Below are 23,247 nucleotides of genomic sequence, written 5' to 3'. Positions count from 1 at the left end.
TTTGCCAGGATTTCCTCCAGCCTGTCTGGCTGTTTCTGCTCAGCTTCCTTTGCTGAGTTTTCCTCAGGTTCCTTAACCTCGAGATGTTCGAGTATCCTGGGGCGCAATCCTTGACCTGGGCTTTCTCATTCTGTCACTGCCCAGTTGATCTCATCTGGGTTTGTAGCTTTAAATGCCATTTCTGTGCTGAAGATTCAGATCTATCTTGCCGGCCTACACCCCAAACTCATTTGTCTAGTGTCCTTGGCTCTCCTTGGATGCATCCTAGCCATCTCAAGCTCTCCATGTCTGTAATTGGGTCATGATTCCAACTTCATGCCACCTCCTTCCCATGTCAGCCTTCTCTTTTCACAGAGTTTATGATCTTTATAAAGGGCAGTTCCGGTTTTTTACTTACTTGGATCAAAAACCTCAGACTCATTTTAGTCCTCTCCTTTCCCCACCTAGGCTATCTCACATGTTGGCAAGTCCAATTAATCTGACTCTCAAAAACATACCCAGACTCCACCCACTTCTTATATCTCCAGCATTAACACTGTGGTCCAAACTACCATCACCTCTCTCAGCTTATTGGCTAGCCTCTAACTGCTGGTTTTACTTACTTGATGGCTGTCTAACAAATTACTCCAAACCTTAGTGGCTGCAAACAAGCACTTAGCTTAGCTGGGTATTTCTGGCGCAGGGTTTCTTAAGAGTGTTAGCTGAAGCTATACTCATTTCAAGATTCAACTCCGGGAGGATCCACTCCTAAGCTTCCTCAGTGTGGCTCTCGGCAAGCCTCAGGTTTTCTCTGGCCCTTGGCTGGGATATCAGGTTCTTGTCACATGGGTCTCTCTGTTGTGCTGCTTACAACATAATAACTTGCTTCCCCCGGAGCAAGAATGGGGTATCTGAGGGAGAGCAAAGTGCTCCCTAGATAGAAACCAGTCTTTCTATGACTTAATCATGAAAGTAGTATCTTAACCCCTCCTGTTTGTTCAAAATAAGTCACTAAATGCAGCCTGTACTCTTGGGGAGAAGATTATACAAGAGCTTGAATCCGAGCAGGTGGGGATTGGCGGAGGATGGGGGCATCTTAGAGATGCTCAGCTGCACTAGTCTCCCTGCTTTTGCCCTGTGCAGTCTTTTCTCAGCACAGCCAGAATGACCGTGTTAAAACACAGGTTAGATCAGGTCGCTCCTCTGCTTAGGATCCTCCAGTGACACCTACCTCCCTTGGAGTGAAAGCCAAAGTCTTCACCATGACCTCTCTGTCCCCATGTGACCTGGTGGTGTTTTCTCTCCGAACTCACCTCATCCCACTCTTCCCATTGCTCTCTCTGCTCCAGCCATGCTCGCTCCTTAACAGATTCCTTGAACAGAGCCGTCAGGCTTGCTCCTCTCTCAGGTCCTCTGTGCTTCCTATTGGATTCTGCCGAGAATGTTCTTCCCCCAAATAGCTGTGTGGCTACCTCCCTCACTTCCTTCAAATATTTACCCAGTGCCATCTCAGTGAGGCCTTCAAGGCCTTGAGATCTGAAATCTAACCTAGCCTCTCTCTTCCACGAATCCTGTATCCCTTTTTCTTTGCTGTATTTTTCTTTTCAGCATTTCCTTCCACGTACCATTGTGTATGTTTCATGTCTTTATACTGCTTAATGCCTGTTTCTCATAGTGGAAGGTAAGCTCTATGAAGGTAAGGATTTTGTTTGTCTTATTTTTACTCATCCCTGCAGTGCCTAGATGAATGCCTGGAACAGATGCTAAAGCAATATTTGCTGAACAAATCATTGGGCTCTGAAGTATTAGAGATATGTTGAAACTGATTTTAGAGTGGGTATGTTAAATAGGGTTTGTTTTAATTGCCAGTGTTTATTGATTGGTGGTAGTGTTGAGGGTTTTCTCCTCTCTAAAATCTGATTTTTTTTTTTTAAGATTTTATTTATTTATTTGACAGAGACAGAGAGATCACAAGTAGGCAAAGCAGCAGGCAGAGAGAGAGGGGGAAGCAGACTCCCCACCAAGCAGAGAGCCTGATGCAGGGCTCGATCCCAGGACCCTGAGATCATGACCTGAGCTGAAGACAGAGGCTTAACCCACTGAGCCACCCAGGTGCCCCTAAAATATGATTTTTAAAAAGGCATTATATTTATGTGATTCAAGAATTAAAATACCCCGTCCCCCAAAAGCTGTTTCCCTCCCCGGTTTGCTTCCCCCAGATGTAATCACTATTACTATTTACTTATGTGTATTTCCAGTGTTTCTTCATATGAACACAGACTGTGCATTCTTATCTTCCCCCCTCCTTCTTATACAAAAGTTAGCTTTCTCTATGTTCTGTATCTTGCTTTTTTCACTTCATGTATCCTGGAGACCCTGACTGAGAGGGACTTTGAGGCTGCATCGTGGGATTGGCAGGAAAGAGCATCTTGCTTGATCTGTCATGTCTGCCTTTATACCAGGGGAAGCTATGACTTGCCACACAGTTATGACTCTGGTGTTGAGGAGTAAACATACCTGGGGTCAGATCCTTGCTTCACCACTCACTAGTTCTGAGACCTTGTTCAAGGGACTTAACCATGCAGACCTTCAGTATCTTTACTGGTGAAACGGGATTATTGGGAAGATTAGTGATAATGTAAACACCTGACCCATAATGGTCATCCCTTACTATTGTTATAAAAACAAGTCATTTCAGATGATTTAGAGGTACAGATCAAAAATTACAATGTTATAAAAATTATAGTTTAAGACATTTCAAGTGATATTACCAATGTTTCCTGGTAAGCGTTTTTCCTGGAATTTTTAGCTACCATTCTTTTCTCACAAGAGCTAGGACAACTGAGGCTCAGAGAGACACATAATAAACGGGTGAAACCCAGGACTGTTGGCTTCTGTACCATTGTTCCACTGAAGTCTGGATCAAATGTGGAAAGTTTGGCATTGTCATGCCAGCAGGGTAACTTCATACATCCCGTATCCACACATGTGCTCCTGATTTTAATACCAGTTTTTTCCTATTAAATTAGCCCCCAGATAAACACTAAAGACATTTGTCTTAGGAAATTACTCATTAAGGACACGGTGGCACATTTCTTAGACTCCAAGACTAAGATCAGATCTTTGGGAAAGAAGAACTGTGTAAAACCCTTGGCCAGCCTAATGTTTCTTTCCCAATTTCTTGTGTGTCTGGAAAGATAAGTAGAACAGCTCATGGTTTTATAAACTTAATTTTTTAAAATGGTGTTAATAGGTTGTGGTCTGTATTGGGATTTGGAAGTAATTATAAGCTGCTAATGAGATGTTCTTTTTTGATTGCTCTTCTCTTAAAAATAGATTAGTCTATTTAGTAGACTTTTCCTTCCTTGACCTCGAGTCCCCTTGGAAGAGAGTTATCGATATTTTGCTCTTCTCTTTTGTGACACCTAGCAGAATGGATAGCTTTGCTGTAAAAGCTGGCAGGGATGCAGATTGTTCTCCTTTCAGGTCCTCTAGGGAAGTACCATTTTCTGGACCTATGCTGTTTGTTGCTGTTGCTTTGAACTTTTTTCCTGAAGCATAACGTATATAAAGAGAAGTGTATACACTACAAGTATGCAGCTCAGTGAAGTATCACGAATGGAACACACCCAGATGAAGAAACAGATTATTACCAGCACCCGGACAACCCTCCTTGTGTGCCCTTCCTTTTACTACCTCTCAACCATCACCACCAAGGGAACCCTGGTCCTGACTTCTAACATCGTAGATTAATGTGGGCTGTTTTTGAACTTCATGTAAATGAAATCCTGCAGTATGTACTCTAGTTTCTGGCTGCTTTTGCTGAACATTCTGCATATCATTGCATGTAGCTGCGGGCCATTCATTCTCATGGCTGAGCAGTATCACTACAATCTGCGTATCCGTCCTTGGATTGATGGACATTTGGATAGTTTCCAGTTCTTTGCTTTTATGAATAGTGCTATTGTGAACGTTCTTGTATGTGTCTTTTGGTGAACATATGTTTGCATCTCTGTTGGGTATAGCTCAGAGGGGAATTGCTGGGTCAGAGGATATGTGTGTGCTCATCAAGTGGTAGAATCTGCCAAACAATTTTCCAAAATGGTTATATCCATGTACCCTCCCACCAGCAGTAGGTGAGAATTCATTTGTTCCATATCCTTGCCACACCTGGTATTTTTTTGCCCTTTTACAATTTAGCCATTTATACAGGCTTTTTCCTTATAATCTTCAGAATAATGGAAAGGTGACATTATTTCTACTTAGGCAGGCATTTTCCTCTACCCTATTTATAGGAGATCACAAAGTGTGAAGGCCAGAGATAGGCTTGGGAATTCCTGGGTCTGGTGTCTTTCCTATAAATGGCCACTCCGGAAGAAGTGTCATAAGGAATGCAGAACGTGGGTGAAGGGGCTCGCCGGGTGACGGCAGAGAGTGCGCACGCTGCACATGCGAGCAGTATTTATGGTGACTGCTAGTATTTGGTAAGCTACATGTGAAATTTATTTTAATCTTTTCAATAGGGACCTGTCCCTTTTTAGGGCTTTCCCTTGATTTACAAAGAATCTCTAGGAATGAAAGGAATTTTTGTGTACAAGTAGAAGAAATAACTGAAGAAGTATACTTGCCATCTAAACCATTCTTCTCTGGGCACTCACTCTATTGTCAGAAGTAAGGTTGTTGGCACCCAGCGTCATTACTTAGGAAGGAGACTTTTGATCATTTTGAACTGACCTTACATTTGAAGGAAAATATTCACATTTGGATAATTTAATATAAAGAGAAGCTGACACTTTTTTTTTTTTTTTTAAGATTGATTTATTTTAGAGAGAGCAAGAGCGTGGCAGTGGGGGGCGGGGGGCAGAGGGAGTCTTAAGCAGACTCCATGCTGAGCCCAGAACCCCATGTGGGGCTTGATCTCATGACCCTGAGATCACGACCTGAGCCAAAATCATGAGTCAGAGGCTTAACAAACTGTACCACCCAGGCACCATTTGAGACTTTTTTTAAAAGCAAGAGTGAACTAGGATATGGTGAGTTCCTGAAACCTTTTACCTCCAGGCCTTCTGAGAAGAGCAACAAAACGTCAATGATACCTGTTTCTAACAAGTTTTCAGAAGGGAAATGATGCTTCTATAGCACAAATTCAGTTTGGGAAATTGCTTTCCTTAGGATATGATTGAAGAAAGAGGTGTAATTTCTACAGGAGGAGAGGAGTTGAAAGATTGTTAATAACTTTTCAAGTTGTGGTCTGAATAAAAACCATGTGCTTTGAAGCAAGAAAGAGACTTCTGGAACCCCTGTGCCGTCCTTGCATGTGGTTAGTGGGAGGAACACCCCCAGTGCTGTGCCGCTCGCATGATAGCACATGGGGTTTTAGCAGAATTGGGAATCCTTGATATATATCTTAGCCAACTTTTAAAACAGTATTTAAAAGTCAGTTTTTATGTGACTTCAGTACAGTCTAGTGCCTGCATTGGTATTAGACGTAGTCAGTAGATGGGTTTTTTTCCCCCAAAGATTTATATATTTATTAGAGAGAGAGCATGAGGGGAAGCAGACTCCCTGCTGAGCAGAGAGCCCAATGCTGGGCTCTGTTCGGGAAATCATGACCTGCACTGAAACCAAAAATTAAACACTTAAACGACCAAGCCACCCAGGCACCCCAGTAAATGGTTTCTTAACATATTGTCTGGAGAATGACAGCCTAGCAAGCAACAGGCTCCATTGAAAAGCTAAGTTGTAGCTTAATTGCAGATAGTGAAGGTAACATTTCATACTGTGATATACCAACAGTGAGTGAATATAATTTCTCATTTTGATAACTGACATAATACAAAATCTCATCAATTCCCAATCACAGAACTTTTCTGCATTTTAAGGTCTTTGAAATCAGGGTGTGTCTTAAACCCAGTGTCATAATTTAGTTGACAACATTTTCCCTTTCCTGGTGGTACATAAATAACATGTCTTGTAATAGATGATGTGTTAGATTCAGCGGAATGCGGTCAAATAGAGACCAATAGAGTTTGAGTTGGGAAACTCTAGACTAGATGATTCCAAACTGTATTTTATGGTTCCCTGATCATTTCCTGGGGGTACAATACGTTTCACATATTGGAATGTGAGTAGGATTTCAAGTATAGAAAGTGCTCTGCTATTCTTTCAAAAAAAAGTTTAAAAAGCCCATACAGGCCCTTCGTTTTCCCGTTATGATGTATCAGACATGAGCACCTTCCTGCACAGTATTCCGATGGCAGAAGGATATAGATGCAGTTTCGGAAACTGCCGCTCTCCTCCTCCGGGCACCCAAGCATGACCTCACACAGTGGTGCGTCCCGGCTGTCCTGCCCGCTCCCTCTCCCGCATTCGTGTGCACTGTTACACATACAGCTCTAGCCGATCCATGTCAGTTCATTTCATAAATGACACAATTTTATCTTTTAGATCCTACAACTTAGCATTATGTTTTGAATTTTTGGAACTTATTTTGAAGGCTTTTCTAAGTTAGTACATGTGGGTGTCTGCCATTTTTTAGTGGCTCTATAGATTTCATTGTATAAATGGCCCAAGAATCCTTCCCACTTTGTCCATGAAGAATGATAGAGGTCATTACTGATGAGGGAACAGAGGACGCCCTGCAACCTCCCCCACCCCCCACTCCTGAGTGGGACATGTGTGACATTCTTTCAGGAATCTCCCAGCTATCTTAATGTTAATGCCTTGCTAGAGCAGAGAAACAGCCTTAACTTGGCAATGGGAAGGCCTCCATATCTTGTAGGTCCTCTTCAGGATATGAAAGTTCTTTTGAAACCTCCCTTTTTCCTTAACCGCCCCCCCCCCAACTTTTAGGTATATTATTACCACCCCTCAGGACCCCCACAGCAGCTCTTTCTGCCCACGTCCGATGCTTTAATAAACCCCCATTTTGCACAAAAGACACCTCAAGAATTCTTTCTTGGCCATTGGCTTCGAACCCTAACATCATCTTTCCTACATCAGTTACCAAAGCTCACACAGTTGGGATGCATTTAGAACCTGGGTCTTCGGGTCCCCAGTTGGTGTTTTTTTTCTAGTAGTACTGGACTTCTGTGTACAGATTCTATAGCCAGCTATAGTGAATTCATCACTTTGGTTCCATTTTGCTTATATAAAACCAAACATTATACTTGGGAATTAAAAACTTTGGTACTTTTATAGTATTTGCATATATTTTTTTTTGCCCTTCTTCGGAAAAGAGTTTTATTTACACCTGGATATTCTTTATACAAAAGTGGTTAACAAAGCTTATGATTCCCTGCTGCCATCCTCCAGCCACTTCCTACTTGATCTGGGATGCTCTCTTACTGTTTTGGGGTTACCGTCTACTCTGAGAAGACTCTTCTCATGTCTGTGCTCCCTGCTGTTTTCTTCACTTACCGCATCTCCAGGCTCCTGGGTGAGCCCCTTGCTGCCCTCTGTGGCCTTTCCCTCCCATCTTCCCTGCCTTTCTGGTCTCTGATTCCCTGCTCCGGTTGTTCCTATTGTGGTGCCATCAGGCCCCAGTGCCGAGAGACCCAAGTGTCCAAGGGGTTTGGAATGTTACTCCCACATGACATACTGGCAGCTGCTTTCCCAGCTTTCAGAAAGCTCCTGGGCTTGAAATTCCAGTGAATGTTTGCTGGTTCCTGGGCTCAGGAATGTGTGTGTATGCATCCTGTGGCTGGGATAATTGACTTTATGTGCCGTGTGATGGAGACATGGCCAAGGGCAGATGAAGGAAAGGTATTTTGAAAACAAGAGCATTAGGCAAAATTAATTTAAATGGAAATTTGAAGGCTGAAAACCAACTACTTTTTAAATGGATAATTTTAAAAGTTAGGTTTTAGTACTGGAACATATTTCTCAAGGCTGTTTACGTATATGTAGCGAAACAACTATGTCCTTGCAGAAGTGTTTTAGTGTTGTGTTCCCCTTTTTTTCCTCCTAGTCAATTAGGCTACTGGAGTTAATAGATTTAGTGCTCTGTTTTTTAAAAAGACTTTGGGATTATCAACTTTCATATGGTTGGTTCTGTTCCAGAAGGGTGGCTCTCTGGCTAATGGAACAGTCCTTGACTCTGTGTTACTGGGAACACTCAGAATTAGTCCAGAAGGAGAGGATGAGCTGCTGGAGGGTTCTGTTCATACAAGGAATATGTGTTTATTTTAGAAAAATGAGATGAGAATTTTCAGCCAGCACAAAGTAAAATATTTTAGGTTAGTTTCTGTAGTGTCCACATCTGTCCAGTAGGGTTTATTCCTATGTTCATTATAGTTGTTTATGTTTTTGTTTAAAAGGAGGCAATAGTGTTTTGGGGCCAACTTTTGGCCCTGTGCTGAGTTCTTTCTACTTATTCCTCACAACCGTGCTGTGAGGTGAGTACTGTTTTTCTCCTTGCCTCATCTTGGTCACAAACCCGAGGTGGTTACCATACCGCTCCTGTCTTACAGCTAAAGAAACCAAGGCTCCAAAGAAGCACTGTGTGCAACCAAGATCACATGGTAGTGAGTAGTGGAGCCAGGATTGCTATCCACGGCCCTCTCGGTCTTTGATGACTGTCCTTGGAAAGTTGCCCTGGGGCGCTCTGACTGACCCGGAGGAACCAGACTGTGCTCTGACCATGGCTCCCTTGCCTCCTGTTGGAGTGACCGTGGGCAAGCTGCTTTCTGCTTTGGTGTCTTCATCTGTAAAGTTGACATAATAAAAGTGCATTATAAGGGTTGTGGGAATTCAGACAGTGCTTGGTGCACAGTAGTACTCGGTAAGTGTGGCCGTTATTGTCACCTGGTGCTTACTAATTCCGTATTTCGGACAGGAATGCTTTCCGCTGTGAGTAACAGAAGACCAGTTTTGGCGGCTTGAATAAGGGTTTCTTTTTTCTTGCCTAACAAGAAGTCTGTGGGTGTGGAGAGAGTGTGGGCCTTCATTCAGTCGTGTGCGGCTGTCGGGCCCAGCGCCTGGCTGTCTGTGCACACCACCCTCCGCGGCACCTCACGTGCTTTAGCTCACAGGATGGCTGCCGCAGCTCTGTGCGTCCCGTCACACTGGGGAGTGCCGAGGGGGACTGAAAGGCCATGCCAGGCTCTTCATTTTCCCTTCATCAGGAAGAGCAGAAGATGTCCTCAAAATGTACTCCAGACTTGTGCTTTATCTCATAGGCCACAACCAGGGCTCACTGCCGGTCCCACCTGCAGCAGAAGCTGGGGAAGGGTATATTCAATAGTGTGTAGAGGTAGACTTCCAGAAAGTTGGCAGTCTAGCTGATACTCCTTGGGATAGCTTGACATCTGCCATGGTGGGAATCTACATCACCGAAACCAGCAGACACTACACATCAGGCCCCTTCCCCAAGCCGGTTGTAAAACATTGACCAACACACCATTAGGTGTCTTAAACTCCATATGCTGGATGGAAAGGTGGCAGGGAGTGGAGGTGAAAGGTGGGATTTTGAAATGATCATTGGGTCAGTCAATAGCAGCATCTGCCAAGGTCAGTAAACTGTTTCAGGCTTTTAATAGCAGTGACTGCCGAAAATCAGGGCCAAGGAGGACCTTCTGAGGTTGTCTGGGACACCTGCTTCATTCGACTGAGGGGAAGCTGAGGCTCCAAGAGAATGCGCTCTGCTCCAGACCCCAAAATCAGGGAGTAAAGTGACCCTCCCGGAACCCAGGGGTCCTGACAGCTCAGCACCCACTCTTCAGAACTTCACCCTTCTGCCTCTTCCCCCTTTCCTCTGCACCCTACTGCCAGGAAGTTTTGCTGCTGTCTTCTGTTGGTTTCCCAGAAAACCTGCTTGCTTTAAACTCCTTTTTTTTTGTTTCGTTTTGTTTTAGAGAATACAGCATTGAATTTTCTTTCAATGAAAGAAACTTAAAAGAATTTGCTATAGTACAGTATAAACTAATGTAGAAATTTAAGAATATACCTAATAGGATATACCTAATTTTGACCCATACTTGTTTACAGTAGGAAACCAAGCTTAACTAAAGATTAACTTTAGTCTTTCTTTTAAAAAAGTCTAATAAACTTTTCCATATGTTTGTGTCTAACTCTCCCCATAGATGGGAAGCTCTTTGGGGCCAGGCTCCATGGGCAGCCCTATTGTCATCCCTGTGGGGATGGACTTGCACACAGCTCTGCATGTGGCGGGCGCTTAGCAAACGTTTGCTGAATGATTCAATGACTGCCCAACTTAGACCAGCTTTGTGTCTTCAGATATATAAAGTTAATCAGCAGCTGTTCTCTTAGGGTGGGCTTTGGATCGGAAATATCTGAATTGTAACCCTTTACACTTTAGTCCCTCAGCTATCTGATAATGACTGATGGAAACAGGAGGTCCACAGATAATAACGGCTTCAGTGGTGTGAAGACATGGAGGGAGAGGATGGGGTGGAAATGGGGCTTGAGACTGATCCGATAGTTGGAAAGAGGTGCATTTCCAGGAACATTCATTGAGATACCCTTACAGCCTATCTATCTAGCCTCCCATTTTTTTTGAGTTGGGTCTCATGCCTGCTCTCTTCTTGTGTATTCATGGGGTGAGAGTTTTGTCCTATTGAAACCCCCTCAATTCCTCATTTTGAAGAAGTCTTAGTATGAAAGAGACTTCTCATAGCTTTGTTAAAGACAAGTTTAAGATTTTTTTTTCTTTACATGATTAAATGCTGTTCTTAATCACAACGCTGCATGTTTATTTACCTACAGCCAAGTTACATCAGTGATGTGGGACCCCCTGGTCGAAGCTCTCTGGATAGCATTGAGATGGCCTACGCCCGGCAGGTGAGCATGCGCTCAGAGATCAGACCCAGGAAAATTTTATGTGAGCACTCTGGGGAGTAAAAGAGAACCAAGACTTATGTGAAAGTCAGACCTTGAAAATAAACTGGGTTTTCATTCAGAGGACTGGTTAATATTTTACTACCTGGGTCACTGGAGAATTCCATCAAATTGGGTAACAAAATGCCTCACATTTGACTTAGGGAAATGGAAATCTGCCCTCTACGCTGACCAACCCATCGCATTTTGCATTTGGCAGTAGCCCATGTACAGTAAAGCCTCAAGTAATTGCACTGCTTAGCGAATGGAGTTCTCTATTAACTAAGTTACCCGGTAAGCTGATGGTATTATGAGAAATCTTTCTTCACCCCTTGTTGATAGAAATTTTCTAAATGCTTTTCTGCTTTGGTAAGCATGGTGCACTTACCACTCTCAGATATGGTCCTGGAGAAACTCATGTATTTTGGGGGTTGTGGTTCTGGCTGCATATCATGGTTATGCAGTAGCATGGAGATGGACTGAGATGCTCAGTGGTGAGCACAGGGGCTGTTGGACTGAAACTGCCCTGAGGAGACAGGACAAATCTGGATTTGACCTTTTGAGTAAAACAGTGCTGGCTGCCAGTGTGTTTCATTATCATTTGCTGTTCTTCTGCACAAAATAGTATCAAGATTGAAGGGAAAACAGATTTAGATTTCTCTCTGCTGCATCTCCATCCTTTTTTTTTTTTTTTTAAGATTTTATTTATTTATTCATGAGAGAGAGAGAGGTAGAGGGAGAAGCAGGTTGAGGGAGCCCGATGAGGGACTTGATCCCAGGAGCCTGTGATCATGACCTGAGCTAAAGGCAGACACTTAACCAACTGAGCCACCCAGGCGCCCCATCCATCCTTTAAATTTCACCTTTGTTATATGGATGACTCCTCCCATTGCCACAGCTACCACCAGAGTTCTAATGTCTAAGGTCTAATGAAATAATAAGCTTATGAGTAGAGAAACTGTGTCTCTTCTGTATCTTTGAAATTAAGACTCCATGAAACGAACATTTTCTAGATTTAGGACACCATGTCATATATCTCTTTATAGGGTTGTCCCCTTCAGTGGAGAGAGAATCTCTGTGTTGAACAAAGTACTTTGCAAAGGGAAGGCTCCTGATAAATGCACATTGAGTGAATAACCACCACTTTGTAATTTTAAAACCATTTTATTTCATCATTGTAATGCCCCTGGAGGCTACGTGATACCATCCCCCAGATAAAGTAGAGGGAAATAAGGTTCAGTGAGGTCCTGATTCGTCTAATCTCACTACCTTGTTCAGTCCTTGGTAGGAAAAGGACTTCAGATGCAAAGAGTATAGAACCCACAAGTTTTTACCATCACTATTGTAGTTTTTTTAAAAATAAAAATCAAATAATGGTTTTCCCATATCTTAAACATCACGTAGTTACTTTTTCTTAAAGAAAATGTTCCTAAGGAGCAGGGATTCTTTCCTGGAGAAATTGGTACCCCGGACATGCAGCAGCCGCTCTTCTAACCCATGTGGAGGACTGTAGCCTGACACTACTCTCTCAGTCCACCAGCCCTGGCTTGTGGCCTTTCAGCCCTTTTGCCAGAAGGATTACCAGACTCTGCCTCGGGTTCTTAGGCAGCAGCAGTGGAAATCTTCCCATGATCTCATCTTCCCCTTTGGCCAGTACTTGCTGGGGCAGAGAGGCCCGGCATTGCCTGGGGTCCTCTTCTACCAAGACCACCCTCCTTCCACTCTTCAGCTCTTAGGAAGGCCAGGGTAGCAGCTCTCTTTGATGTGTTGGTGCTGCCGCATGAATTCCAAAGGCATATCTGGGAAGCTGGCCAGAGGCCTCACCCTTCAGGCAGAATGGGTGGCTCAGCCATACTGAGGAAGGAAAGGTTGGCCAAAGCTGCTCCTGACCGTTGGGCAGAAGCCAGCTTGAGAATGGCCTCAAGGGGTTTTAAGAAGGAGAGGAGAAAATAGAAATTGTGCCACTTATTTTGCTTTTCATTTCAGATTTATATCTATAACGAGAAGATTGTAAATGGACACCTGCAGCCTAACCTGGTGGAACTCTGTGCTTCGGTGGCAGAGCTGGATGATAAGGTAGTGCCGGGAGCTAACCCAGGGAGAAATGCGAGTCTGCTGTTCAGATGGGATTAGCAGCTCGCTGACTGTGCAGAGCTGTGCTCAAGAAACATCCTGCTCCGTGGAATAAAATGTTAACTGTCCTTCAGAGTTTTATTTTAAATAACTTTGGGTGGATTTTGATGACGATGCCACGTACATGTATTTTTAATCCATCTTTAGAAGGCCCAGCTGGGATCAATTAATGGTCACAGGAGGTCTCCCTGAGCTGTATTGCTTTGAAGTCCTGTCAGGACTCAACTCTTCCCTCACCGGTTTTCCTCCTCAAACTACCAGCCCACTCTGCATGAGCCAAACTGTAAAGTTGATGTGGTTTTCACATCAGGGAGCCCCTTCAACGTTACTCAGACGTGGTCTTTAAGTATGTGGTTGTAGGCCGCTGGTTCCCTTCCGCCCTGACTCCCCATCTTTATTGCTTATTCCTGTCCCCCAGTTCTTATCTGTAGCCAGTTTTCTCCCCCGAGGGGAAGAAAGTGGATGGATGGGTGGATGGATAGGTGGCCAGGAGGAATGGGAAAAGGAGGGAAGGATATAATAGAAGCAAATACTCATACACAGATGGGGAGGAGGAGGAGGAGGATTATGGTCCTTAAGATGCCTCTGTTTTGTTTTTTTTTTAGATAGTAAAATATAAAGCAGTGCAAGTAAATCCAAAGAAAAAAGTTAAGAATCCATCTACCATCTTACCACCCAGAAAGAGTCACATTTGGGTGGATTTTCTACAGTTTTAGTTTCTGTGGAAGACAGAACAGGATTCTCTCTCCTCCTTTGGAAAAAGTGTACACCTGCTTTTCTCCAGTCAGTGCTGTCTTCCAGGATTCTTAACTTCAGAATATTGCAGAGCGTTTAGGGAATCCATTTTTAAGGAGAGATTCACAGCCAGGAGGATTCTGGGGAGAGGGAGTCCCATCTGTGTGGTGATAACACGGAGAGAATGGCGTTCCTGTCCTGGGAGGCTGGCACGGAGGCGTCTCTTGAAGGGAGTGGGTGGGATGGAGGATGGGAGGCTGAGACACGAAGTGGGGTCAGACCAGTGGCCCCTGGAGAGTCTCTGGGAGACAAAAACCTGTATTATTTAGGTTAAACTCTGTATTTTAAGCCTTAAGAAACTCAAATGACCTTGTAAGGACTGAAATGCAGCTGCTTGAGTTGAACCTTCTAGGGCTTTGGACAATCATACATGTATTCACCCTCTAGAGGGATGACCCCCTGGGATTCAGTGTTGCTTTTCCTGTTGTGCAGTCTTCATCCTGTGGGTGGTTATGGCAGACCTGGCACAGTCAGTGCTCTGAAAGCCGGCTGGGGACAGGGGGGCGTGCGTCAGTGGCTGGCAGCGGCAGGGCTGAGGTGTGTCTTGCATGCGAGCTAAAGCCTGCGGGCCTCAGACAGAAGCTGGTAATCTCTCCCCTGCCTTGCCTTCTCTGCCTCTGAGCTCAGAGCCGTGAAGAGCCAGACTGCTTCTCCGGCCCTGCAGCATTGTCACATGCAGTCTCCTTTACGTGCAGAACATCTCTGACCTGTGGACCATGGTGAAACAAATGACAGATGTGTTGTTGGTGCCGGCAAGCGATGCCCTGAAGAGCCGCAGCAGCGTGGAGGTGCGCATGGAGTTCGTGAGGCAGGCCTTGGCATACCTCGAGCAGAGGTAAGGCGGCCGTGGGCGCAGCTGGCTTCACAGTCCCCACAAGTCAGCGCATTCTCAGGCCTTCCGCAGTCTTGGGCTGAGGGATCCATAGCGAGAGCCAGTCCTGCTTTCAGAAGCGCTCCTTTACCCGCACTGGGTCTGCAGCAGTATAAAATCATGGCCAGTGGGAGCGCTGTTAGACTTTTCATTTTCTCTTTCTCCACTCTCTGGCCCTCAGTATGGAGACATCAGGATTTATTAGACCACAGCCTTAGGTCAGGATCCTATTCCCTAATGCTGTTCAGTCATTACTCCTTAGGCTCTTTTGTTTTCTCTGAGCATTTTAAGTTTTACACCTGGAAATATAACCACCTTCAAGCCTTAGGAACAGTCCTTGAACCTTTATTTTCCTTCTGGCTCTATTCTGTTAATCCCTATGCTTCTGGATCCTTCCCAGCTGCTAATGGCTGTGATTTGTGCCTGGGTCGCTTTGCCACCTCTTCACTAACTGGAGTTGGCCACCAAGGGGGTTGAGCCTGTGCTCTTGTACTCTAACTATTGTCCCCTTCACTGGTAGGGCCTGTGCCACTCCTTCCTCCCTGCGGACAGTCCTTCCAGCTCTGAATTTGCTGGCAGGGGTTGTCATGGGTGTGCAACAGACCCTCTTTATTTCAGAGGCAGACTTCTGGGCCCCTCTCTGCTCGTTGGAAAAGAGAAAGCAGGGTTGAATACACTTGCTAAATGGCAGCTCTTTCCAGTGAGCCTGTGTAGCTGCCAGTGCCCTTTAGCAACAAAACAATCCTTGGTTAGGAAGTCCTAGATTTCCTTGTCAATGAGCTGAGTTAATTCAGAATTGGTACCACAGAGAATACGTTTTCATACCGAATGCTGTAGTAATTATACAATTGCTACCTGAGATGAACACCATCAAACATAAACTCACTAGCTTCCATTCCGTTGTTAAGAAAAGTCCAGACCTCCAGATGTTTTTGTTTTGTTTCGTTTTTATTCTTTTTTGCGTTGGCACAAAGAGTTTATAAAGTATTCTGTTAGGCTTTTGCTAAATTTTTGTAATGTAAGTTTTGGTTGTTTGTCTGCAGTCCTAAAGATCTTAATGTGTATTATAGTATTGCTACATGTAGCAAAAGAGTCGAAATTTCTTAGAATATATAAGAATCTTTAGGGTTGGTTGGTTGGTTTTTGTTTTTTTTTTAATGGGTATGACTGCTCATGACCACTTTTTCTTTATAAATCTACTCCTTAACATTCGTGCTTGACTTTACCAGTGCTATCAAGCATTCCTTGGTTTTGTATCTGGTGAGTCATCCCATTTCATTTATTACTCTTTTCACTTCACTTATTTAATTTTGTTTTTTGAAATTGTTTTTTCCCCTTAATTCCTTTGGCAGCACTGGAGCTGCTTGCAAGTTTCCTGTCCACAATTATTGTAACCTTATGGTCCTTTCATTCTAGTGGCATCACTCCCTCGAGGCATGTTTCTTAAGAATTCATTGTTCTCTTTTGATAAAAGGACTATTTCAAGATAATCATATTCTTTTTTTATTTTGGAAAGAGAGTGAGTTTTGGGGGGTGGTACAGAGGGGGAAAGAGAGAGAGTCCTAAGCAGGCCCACACTGTGTGTGGAGCCTGATGTGGGGCCTGATCCTGAGATCATGACCTGAGCCAAAATCAAGAGTCAGACACTTAATCGACTGAGCCACCCAGGTGCCCCAGTTATACTCACTTTTTTAAAAAAATTTTTCGCCTTTGCAGATCTACTGACAGCATGGCAAAGTAGACCCAGTCCCAAATGATTTTTACATATAAGGCTGAAAATACTGAGAAAAAACAGGGTTGGTTGATCTGTTCCCTGCTGCATTCCAAATTTGAAACAGGAGGCTATATTTTTCTCAAGCCCTAAAGGAATTCAGACTGCTTCTTTAACTCAGGCCTTTATCAGCACATGGGTTGTCTTAATTTAAGTCAGAAGAGACTGTAGTGGGTATCTGTTTGTCCCAGCTGCCCAGGATTTGGTTCTCTAATCTCTTTTCCAGCCTCTGCTTTTAAATACTTCCAGTGATGGGGGCGCTCACTACATTTGTTAAATTGAATTTTGTCTATTTTTCATTATAAGAATGCTACATGCTTATTATAGAAATTGAGGGAAATGCCAAAAGGCCTGCGGAAAGGGGAGAGGCCCCCTATGCCACATCCACAGGCTCTTATACCTTTTCAATTTCCTTTTCCCCCATTTTTGATATATGAATATTTTGGTTTTTTTTCTTTTTATACTTACGAGCCAAATGTGTACAATACGTGGTTTTATGTAGTTTGCTTTTTTAATTCTTTGTCAGTATAATTTTTGGTAACTGTCAAATTCCATTGAGTCTTTTTTTGGGGGAGTAATTGACATTTAGATGTTTCTCTCTCTGCGTCTCTCTCACATACTCTCATTCTGTTATTTTACTTAATCCGGTATTGAATATCTTTGTGCATATGGAGCACCTGACTTTGAGTCAGTCAGTTTTGCTTTGGATAAGAAATATATTTAGAAAGTTCTTTATTATATTAACCCCACATTTGGATATCTGTAACTAGAACCATTTCATCTTAGTGTGGAAGCACTTTAAAGACGGTACAGATTTTAGGGATCTGCAGGGTTTAAAAATGTATGCTAGCAAATAAGTGAAGAGGGAATGATAGAAAATCATTGGCAGCCATCAGTGTGATAATTGGTTCAGCAAGGGCAGCAATGGAAACAAAGTATTGGGTAGAAGATTGTTGGTAAACAGACTATCCACATGACTCCTAAGTATTACCCACAGGGTACTTACCACTTTCAAAGAGAAAGGTACCTTTACAACAGTGAAATCTGGTGAATGACAATTTTAACCAAGTGATCAAACCAAATATTACCTGCCCCGTGGTGGGGCTCCGTGGGCAGTACCAGCATCTGCTGTGTGGGATTCTTGGCAAAAAAGTTGAATCTGAATCAAATCATGAGGAAATCGTCCAGCTTGTAGGACATGCCACCAGACAGCTGACCTGGATTCTTTTTAAAAGGTCAATGTTGTGAAAAGAGGTTGTAGGGGTGCCCTAGATTAAAGGAACTAGAAGTAGCAGGACACCTAAGTGCCATGCATTTCCTCGCTTGAATCCTGCATGTGAGAGAGAGACACACACTATGAAGGACGTTACTGGGAAATTTGAGTGTGGGTTATATTTTAGATAATAATGTTGTATTACTGTTCGACTTCTTGGTGTCATAATGGTGTTGAGCTTGGGTAGGGAAATGTTCTCATTCTTTGGAGATACATGGTGCAGTGTTTACAGATGAGGTAGCCCCTATTTCTGTATTTTTGCAGAAGGGTTTGTTTTGTTTTGTTTTTATGGATTTCAAATGGTTCAGAAAAAAAGTGGGTGTGTGTGTGTGTGTGTATGTATGTGAGTATTTGTACATAATCTACTTAGAGAAAAAATGTGTACACAGATGTTCACAGTGCTGAATCTAGGTAAAGGGTATATGAGCATTCATTGGGCTGTTCTTTTAATTTTTTGTAGGTTTGAAATTTTTCAAAATAAAAAATTTAAAAAGAATCCACCAAAGCATTCAGCTGTGAGCGGAAGGAATCTGCATATTGGGCCTTAATGCATTGGAAGCCCACAGTTATGTTCCTCTAGGGATTCTTCTGAGTATCCACAGTGATGAGAAATCTTTACAATGGCTTGTTCCCCACTGAACAGATGATACAGTTTGCTTCACATGCACGGTTTCCTCTTCTGTGTGAGGTTGGAAGTCCAGGCCCTGCCTGTGCAGTGCACAGTCTAATGGCATGGATGTAGTGGGTACACCGATATGTATATGTGTTTTCAACCTCTCTCGTTTTTTTTTTTTCTTTTAATTTTTCCAGTTATAAGAATTATACCCTTGTGACTGTCTTTGGAAACTTGCATCAGGCCCAGCTAGGCGGGGTGCCTGGGACTTACCAATTGGTTCGAAGTTTCTTGAACATCAAACTTCCGGCTCCCTTGCCCGGACTTCAGGTACTGGCATCTTTCTCTGTGTGATGAGTTATACGCCTGCAGCAGTCTCTCTCAGATAGGCATTTGCAGTTAAAATGAAGTTAACATCTATAAACTGCTGTATGGCAAAGAGACCAGAGTATGGGGCTGGAGGAAGGCTCCGGAGCCTTGGGAGGCTAGTATTGGGCTGGGGGTGGCTGCTTAGCTCAGAATGGGGGAAGACACGGTGGGGAGGCTATCACTGGATTCTTGACGTATTTGGAAAGGCGGCCCCGTAGGACTTGTTGAAGACTTGGATGTGGGTGTGACCGGCAGAGTCAGGGATGACTGTTGAGATTGCTGGCTCAGACATCTGAAAGATTAGAGTTAGATATAGTTCCTAGAATATGACTGTTCAGCCCTTTAGTCCAGTTGGGGGAATTACAGCTTTTTATACCATGTGCAAGGCACTAAACCGGAGCTTTATGCCAAGGGTGGTGGGATACAGAGGAGGCTATCTTTGTAAAGGAGGTGGGGTTTGCACTACCCTCAAAGAATAGGGGTTTATCTGCCAGAGGTCTTGGAAAAGGATATTTCAAGCAGAGGAACAGCATGAATACATACGTGGAGGCAGGAAAGAGTATCTCGCATATCAGTCGTGTGGCAGGGCTTGGCAAACATCTGGCCAGCAGGTGTAGGCCTGGAGTACCAGTGTAAAGAGCTCAAAGGGGTTTAGAAGTGACACAGTTGGATCCGGTTTTAGAAAGAGTCCAGTGGGGGGGACGGTTGAAGGACCGAGAAAGGAAATCTGAGACGCACCTGTCTGGAGGAGTTGGGGAGAAGTGAAGAGAGAAAAGTAATCACAGGCTGCCAAGATGATGACAAAACCAGTTTGAGGATAGATAAGCTCAAGTTCAGGGAGACTGGGAGTGGGGCCGCCTTCTCAGCTCCCTAATACCGTGTCCAAAACCAAAATACTCAATCAGTGGATGAACTGAGGAATGAATGAGAGTGCCAGTACCCATCTGACTGGTCTCAGTAGTCAACATTTTGTAAACTCAAGTGCAATATTGATGGTTTCTTATTGCTCAGTAAACATCTTTAGCCCTTGCTCTGCAGGGGTTGCAAGGATGAGTGTCTGTGAATTGTCACAGAACATGTCACCCAGATACTGGCTACTAGAATTCTATGCTGAACCCACAGGCTGGCTGTCAGTCACCTGGGGCACGTAATGCTCTTGAGGAAAAGCTCTACAGCCACACTGCATTTACCAGCTTACCTTAGACAGGTTGCTTCATATCCCTTTGCCTCAGTTTCCTTGTTTGTAAAACAGGAAGGGAGGATGCTGTTAATGGTCCACACCTAGCAAGGTTGTTTTGAAACTGAAATGACTTTAATGTGAGGAGAGGTGAGTGCATCAGAAAGCCACCAGCTAGCTTCATTTGCCTGTTTATTTGAGCATCTTTCCTCTTCTAGGATGGAGAGGTGGAAGGCCATCCTGTGTGGGCATTAATTTATTACTGCATGCGCTGTGGGGACCTGTTTGCCGCTTCACAGGTGGTTAACCGAGCCCAGCACCAGCTGGGAGAGTTTAAAACCTGGTTCCAGGAGTACATGAACAGCAAGGACAGAAGGTATGGTGAATGAGATGGTGCATCCAGAAGAAGCCACGTGGAGTCAGCAGGGCGGCCTCCACTGGCGTTGCCCTTTGACCCGTGCATGGCTCAGAATAAGCTCCTGCTTAGAAAAAAAAAAAATGAAGTTTAGAAAGCAGGTGGAGCTGTCTTGGGAATAGCAGTTGAGAACATTAAAAGAGCACCGTTCTGATACTGCTGTCTAGACTTACGTGTGTGTGTTGGGGATTTCTCTGTACCAGTGGGAGGGACTGTGGTTGGGAGCGTGATTTGACTTACTCTGTAGATCCCAGGCATTTCAAGCATGCTTTATAAAATGAAACTGTTGTATTCCACTTCATTTAACATTTGGTGCTTTTCCAGTTGGCCCACTATGAAAATGTTGCCACATACTTTGTAGCTCGAAGGCTAGAATGAGAAGTTAGTAATTTTGAAATGTAATCACTGACACAGCGAGGGGGCTATTTCTGTTTGTCTTTAGTTCTCTTCCATTAAGGAACTGCTGGGGATTCATTTTTCTCTGGATTTTATTAATGTAATTAGACTTCAGTTATTACTCATTCAAATCCCAATTTTAAATATACGTACATGTATCTGAAGGAGAAAATGGTGGTCACTCCATGACCACCCACTCCACTCCACTCCATGACCACTCCACTCTCCTGTGGAGTACTAGAGATACTTTTCAAGTAGTTTTTTAGGTAGGGTCAATAATGCCATGTCCAGAGATCATCTTAAACCATAAGCTCCTGTCTTGCTTATAGTAGAGAGTCTAGTACAGGGTTCACGGCTTAGGGTTTCCCTAGAAGAAGACCCTGAGACAAGGATTTGAGTGTAACTAGTTTATTTGGGAGGTGATCTGACATGTACAAGGGAGTGAGGAGGCCAAAGGGGAGCTAAGACAGGTAAGGGAAGGGCTCACTCTTGTCGGTCATGGCTTGAGGACTGCTGCAGAGTGGGCTGGAGTATTAATTCCTCAGCATTTCTGACCTTTCCCTGAAGGTCTTGACTGGAGGAAGACGGTAGGTAGGCAAGGAGATGCAGGTGCTGGAAGCGGCACGGCGGCTCAAAGTAGTGTGGTACCCAGGGGCTACAGTTGGGGACAGTGTCTGTGAAGGAAGCCTTCCTAGCTCTGTTACGTGGTTGGGACCTGGGGTGCTTTCAGATGCCCTTGAGGGTCTTTAGTGCATATGTGGATCTGTGTGTTCCTTTGTTCCTTTAGGTTGTCCCCAGCCACGGAGAACAAGCTTCGACTGCATTACCGCAGGGCCCTCAGGAACAACACGGACCCCTACAAGCGGGCTGTGTACTGCATCATTGGCAGATGTGACATCACCGACAACCAGAGTGAAGTAGCCGACAAGACCGAGGACTACCTGTGGCTGAAGGCAGGCGCTGTTTTCCTTGCCTGAGCAGGGCATTCACCCCTTCCCTCTGCTCGCGTTCTGCACGCAGCTCGTACCTGCTTAATGTGTGATGCCAGCTGGTTGCCGGGGCTAGTAGATTTCCTGTTTCCTGACCCCATTTTCTGTTGTCTGATTCCCCGTCAGTCACCACGGCCATTAGCACAGCCTTGAGCTGCCGAGCAGCCACAGCTCTGCACGCCTGGCTCAGGAAGTAATTTGTACCAATGAGTGTTTTTCTCTTGGGGGTTTAGTTGAACCAAGTGTGTTTCGATGACGACGGCACCAGCTCCCCACAAGACAGACTCACGCTTTCACAGTTCCAGAAACAGTTGTTGGAAGACTATGGTAAGATATCCTGTCTTCTTCTCTGTCTGGTCACCCTAAGGTCACAACTTAGCTTTCCTCTGGGAAGGTCCTTCATCTCTGAACTCTGGATCTTCAAAGCCTAACACAACAAAACAGTGATTTTTAAATTCAGGTAGAGGCCATGTGAGCTTTAGCAGTGGATGTGACTAATACAGTCATATACCGTAAGCTCTTCTCCCTAGTTCTTTGAACTGCCCCGGTCGACCTTTGCTCGGGGACAGACACAGCGAGGACTTGGCTGTTACTTCCTTGTGGTCTCGTAATGTCTGTATCTGAGCACAGATGAGGGGGAAGTAGCTCCCCCTCCTCAGTGTGTAAGAATTCTGGGAAGAAAAGTTCCCGACCTGTGGTCAGCATTTGTTGAATTCATACACCCATGAATCTGAGTGAACTGAAGCCTCTTTGAAATCTTCCTTCCTCTCTTTGTTGAGTGACTCTTACCAGGGTTAAGGGGAGCAACAACCTCTTTTATGTAGCATCTTAAGGGCCTGTACTCTCTTGCTCTCCTGCCTAGTGCAGGTGGTCCGGGTTTTACAGCATGACCCTACTTGACAGTTGTGTTGTGAGGGCTGGAGAAGGTTGTGGAGCCAGGTGGTTCCCATGGCAGTCCACTGTGTCTGCCAGGGCCCCTTCATCCCACCAGCAAGGGCTTCTGCCTGGGGTCAGGGTTGCTGATTGTCTGACTCCTGAGCCCGCTTTGTCTCCTGGCCCGCAGGCGAGTCCCACTTCACGGTGAACCAGCAGCCCTTCCTCTACTTCCAAGTCCTCTTCCTGACGGCGCAGTTCGAAGCTGCCATTGCTTTTCTCTTCCGCATGGAGCGGCTACGCTGCCATGCTGTCCATGTGGCACTGGTGCTCTTCGAGCTGAAGCTGCTTTTAAAATCCTCGGGACAGAGTGCTCAGCTCCGTGAGTATTTGTCGGCCTGGCGTCACCCTAACATGCCCCCCATCGGGCGGCAGCAGACACGTAACTGCAGCCGGCAGGGATCTGGGCCAACGGTCCGAATCCTTCTAGAGCATTGTAGACAGCACTGTACGGAGTGCCAGTCCTGTGGCCACTCAGCTCCCTATTCAATGGAGTGGAAGACGCAGTCCCTAGAGTCGGGAGTCATGTTCCCGTTATGGCCCTAACTGGACACCCCAGCAGCCCCCTTCTGTGCATGACTGCCTGGGTGGGAGGGGAGAGTCAGAAGAGAGGCAGGAGAAAAATGTGGATGAATGCCTACAGATTTCTTAGTGGGGCAGCACAACTGCCCCAGAGCACACGCCATAACCAGAGACC

The 23,247-nt window shown here is 44.7% G+C and overlaps 1 protein-coding gene across 3 annotated transcripts in view; it reads left to right on the top strand.

Moving 5' to 3' along the window:
• The window catches only part of NUP93 (nucleoporin 93), a 110,026-nt gene that overhangs the window by 77,020 nt on the left and 9,759 nt on the right, over window positions 1-23,247 (top strand). For all 3 annotated transcript variants that reach the window (XM_045988647.1, XM_045988648.1, XM_045988649.1), the window contains 8 exons: window positions 10,705-10,779; window positions 12,802-12,891; window positions 14,439-14,578; window positions 18,469-18,601; window positions 20,036-20,193; window positions 21,416-21,581; window positions 21,851-21,944; window positions 22,681-22,872. In XM_045988647.1, the coding sequence (XP_045844603.1) occupies window positions 10,705-10,779; window positions 12,802-12,891; window positions 14,439-14,578; window positions 18,469-18,601; window positions 20,036-20,193; window positions 21,416-21,581; window positions 21,851-21,944; window positions 22,681-22,872 (1,048 nt within the window). The remainder of the gene's footprint in view (window positions 1-10,704; window positions 10,780-12,801; window positions 12,892-14,438; window positions 14,579-18,468; window positions 18,602-20,035; window positions 20,194-21,415; window positions 21,582-21,850; window positions 21,945-22,680; window positions 22,873-23,247) is intronic.

The sequence above is a fragment of the Meles meles genome, chromosome 19 (genome assembly GCF_922984935.1).
Source record: "Meles meles chromosome 19, mMelMel3.1 paternal haplotype, whole genome shotgun sequence".
NCBI classification, from domain to species: Eukaryota; Metazoa; Chordata; class Mammalia; order Carnivora; family Mustelidae; genus Meles; species Meles meles.
Note: the sequence above shows the minus strand (reverse complement) of the source record. Positions and strands in the feature narration are given on the sequence as shown.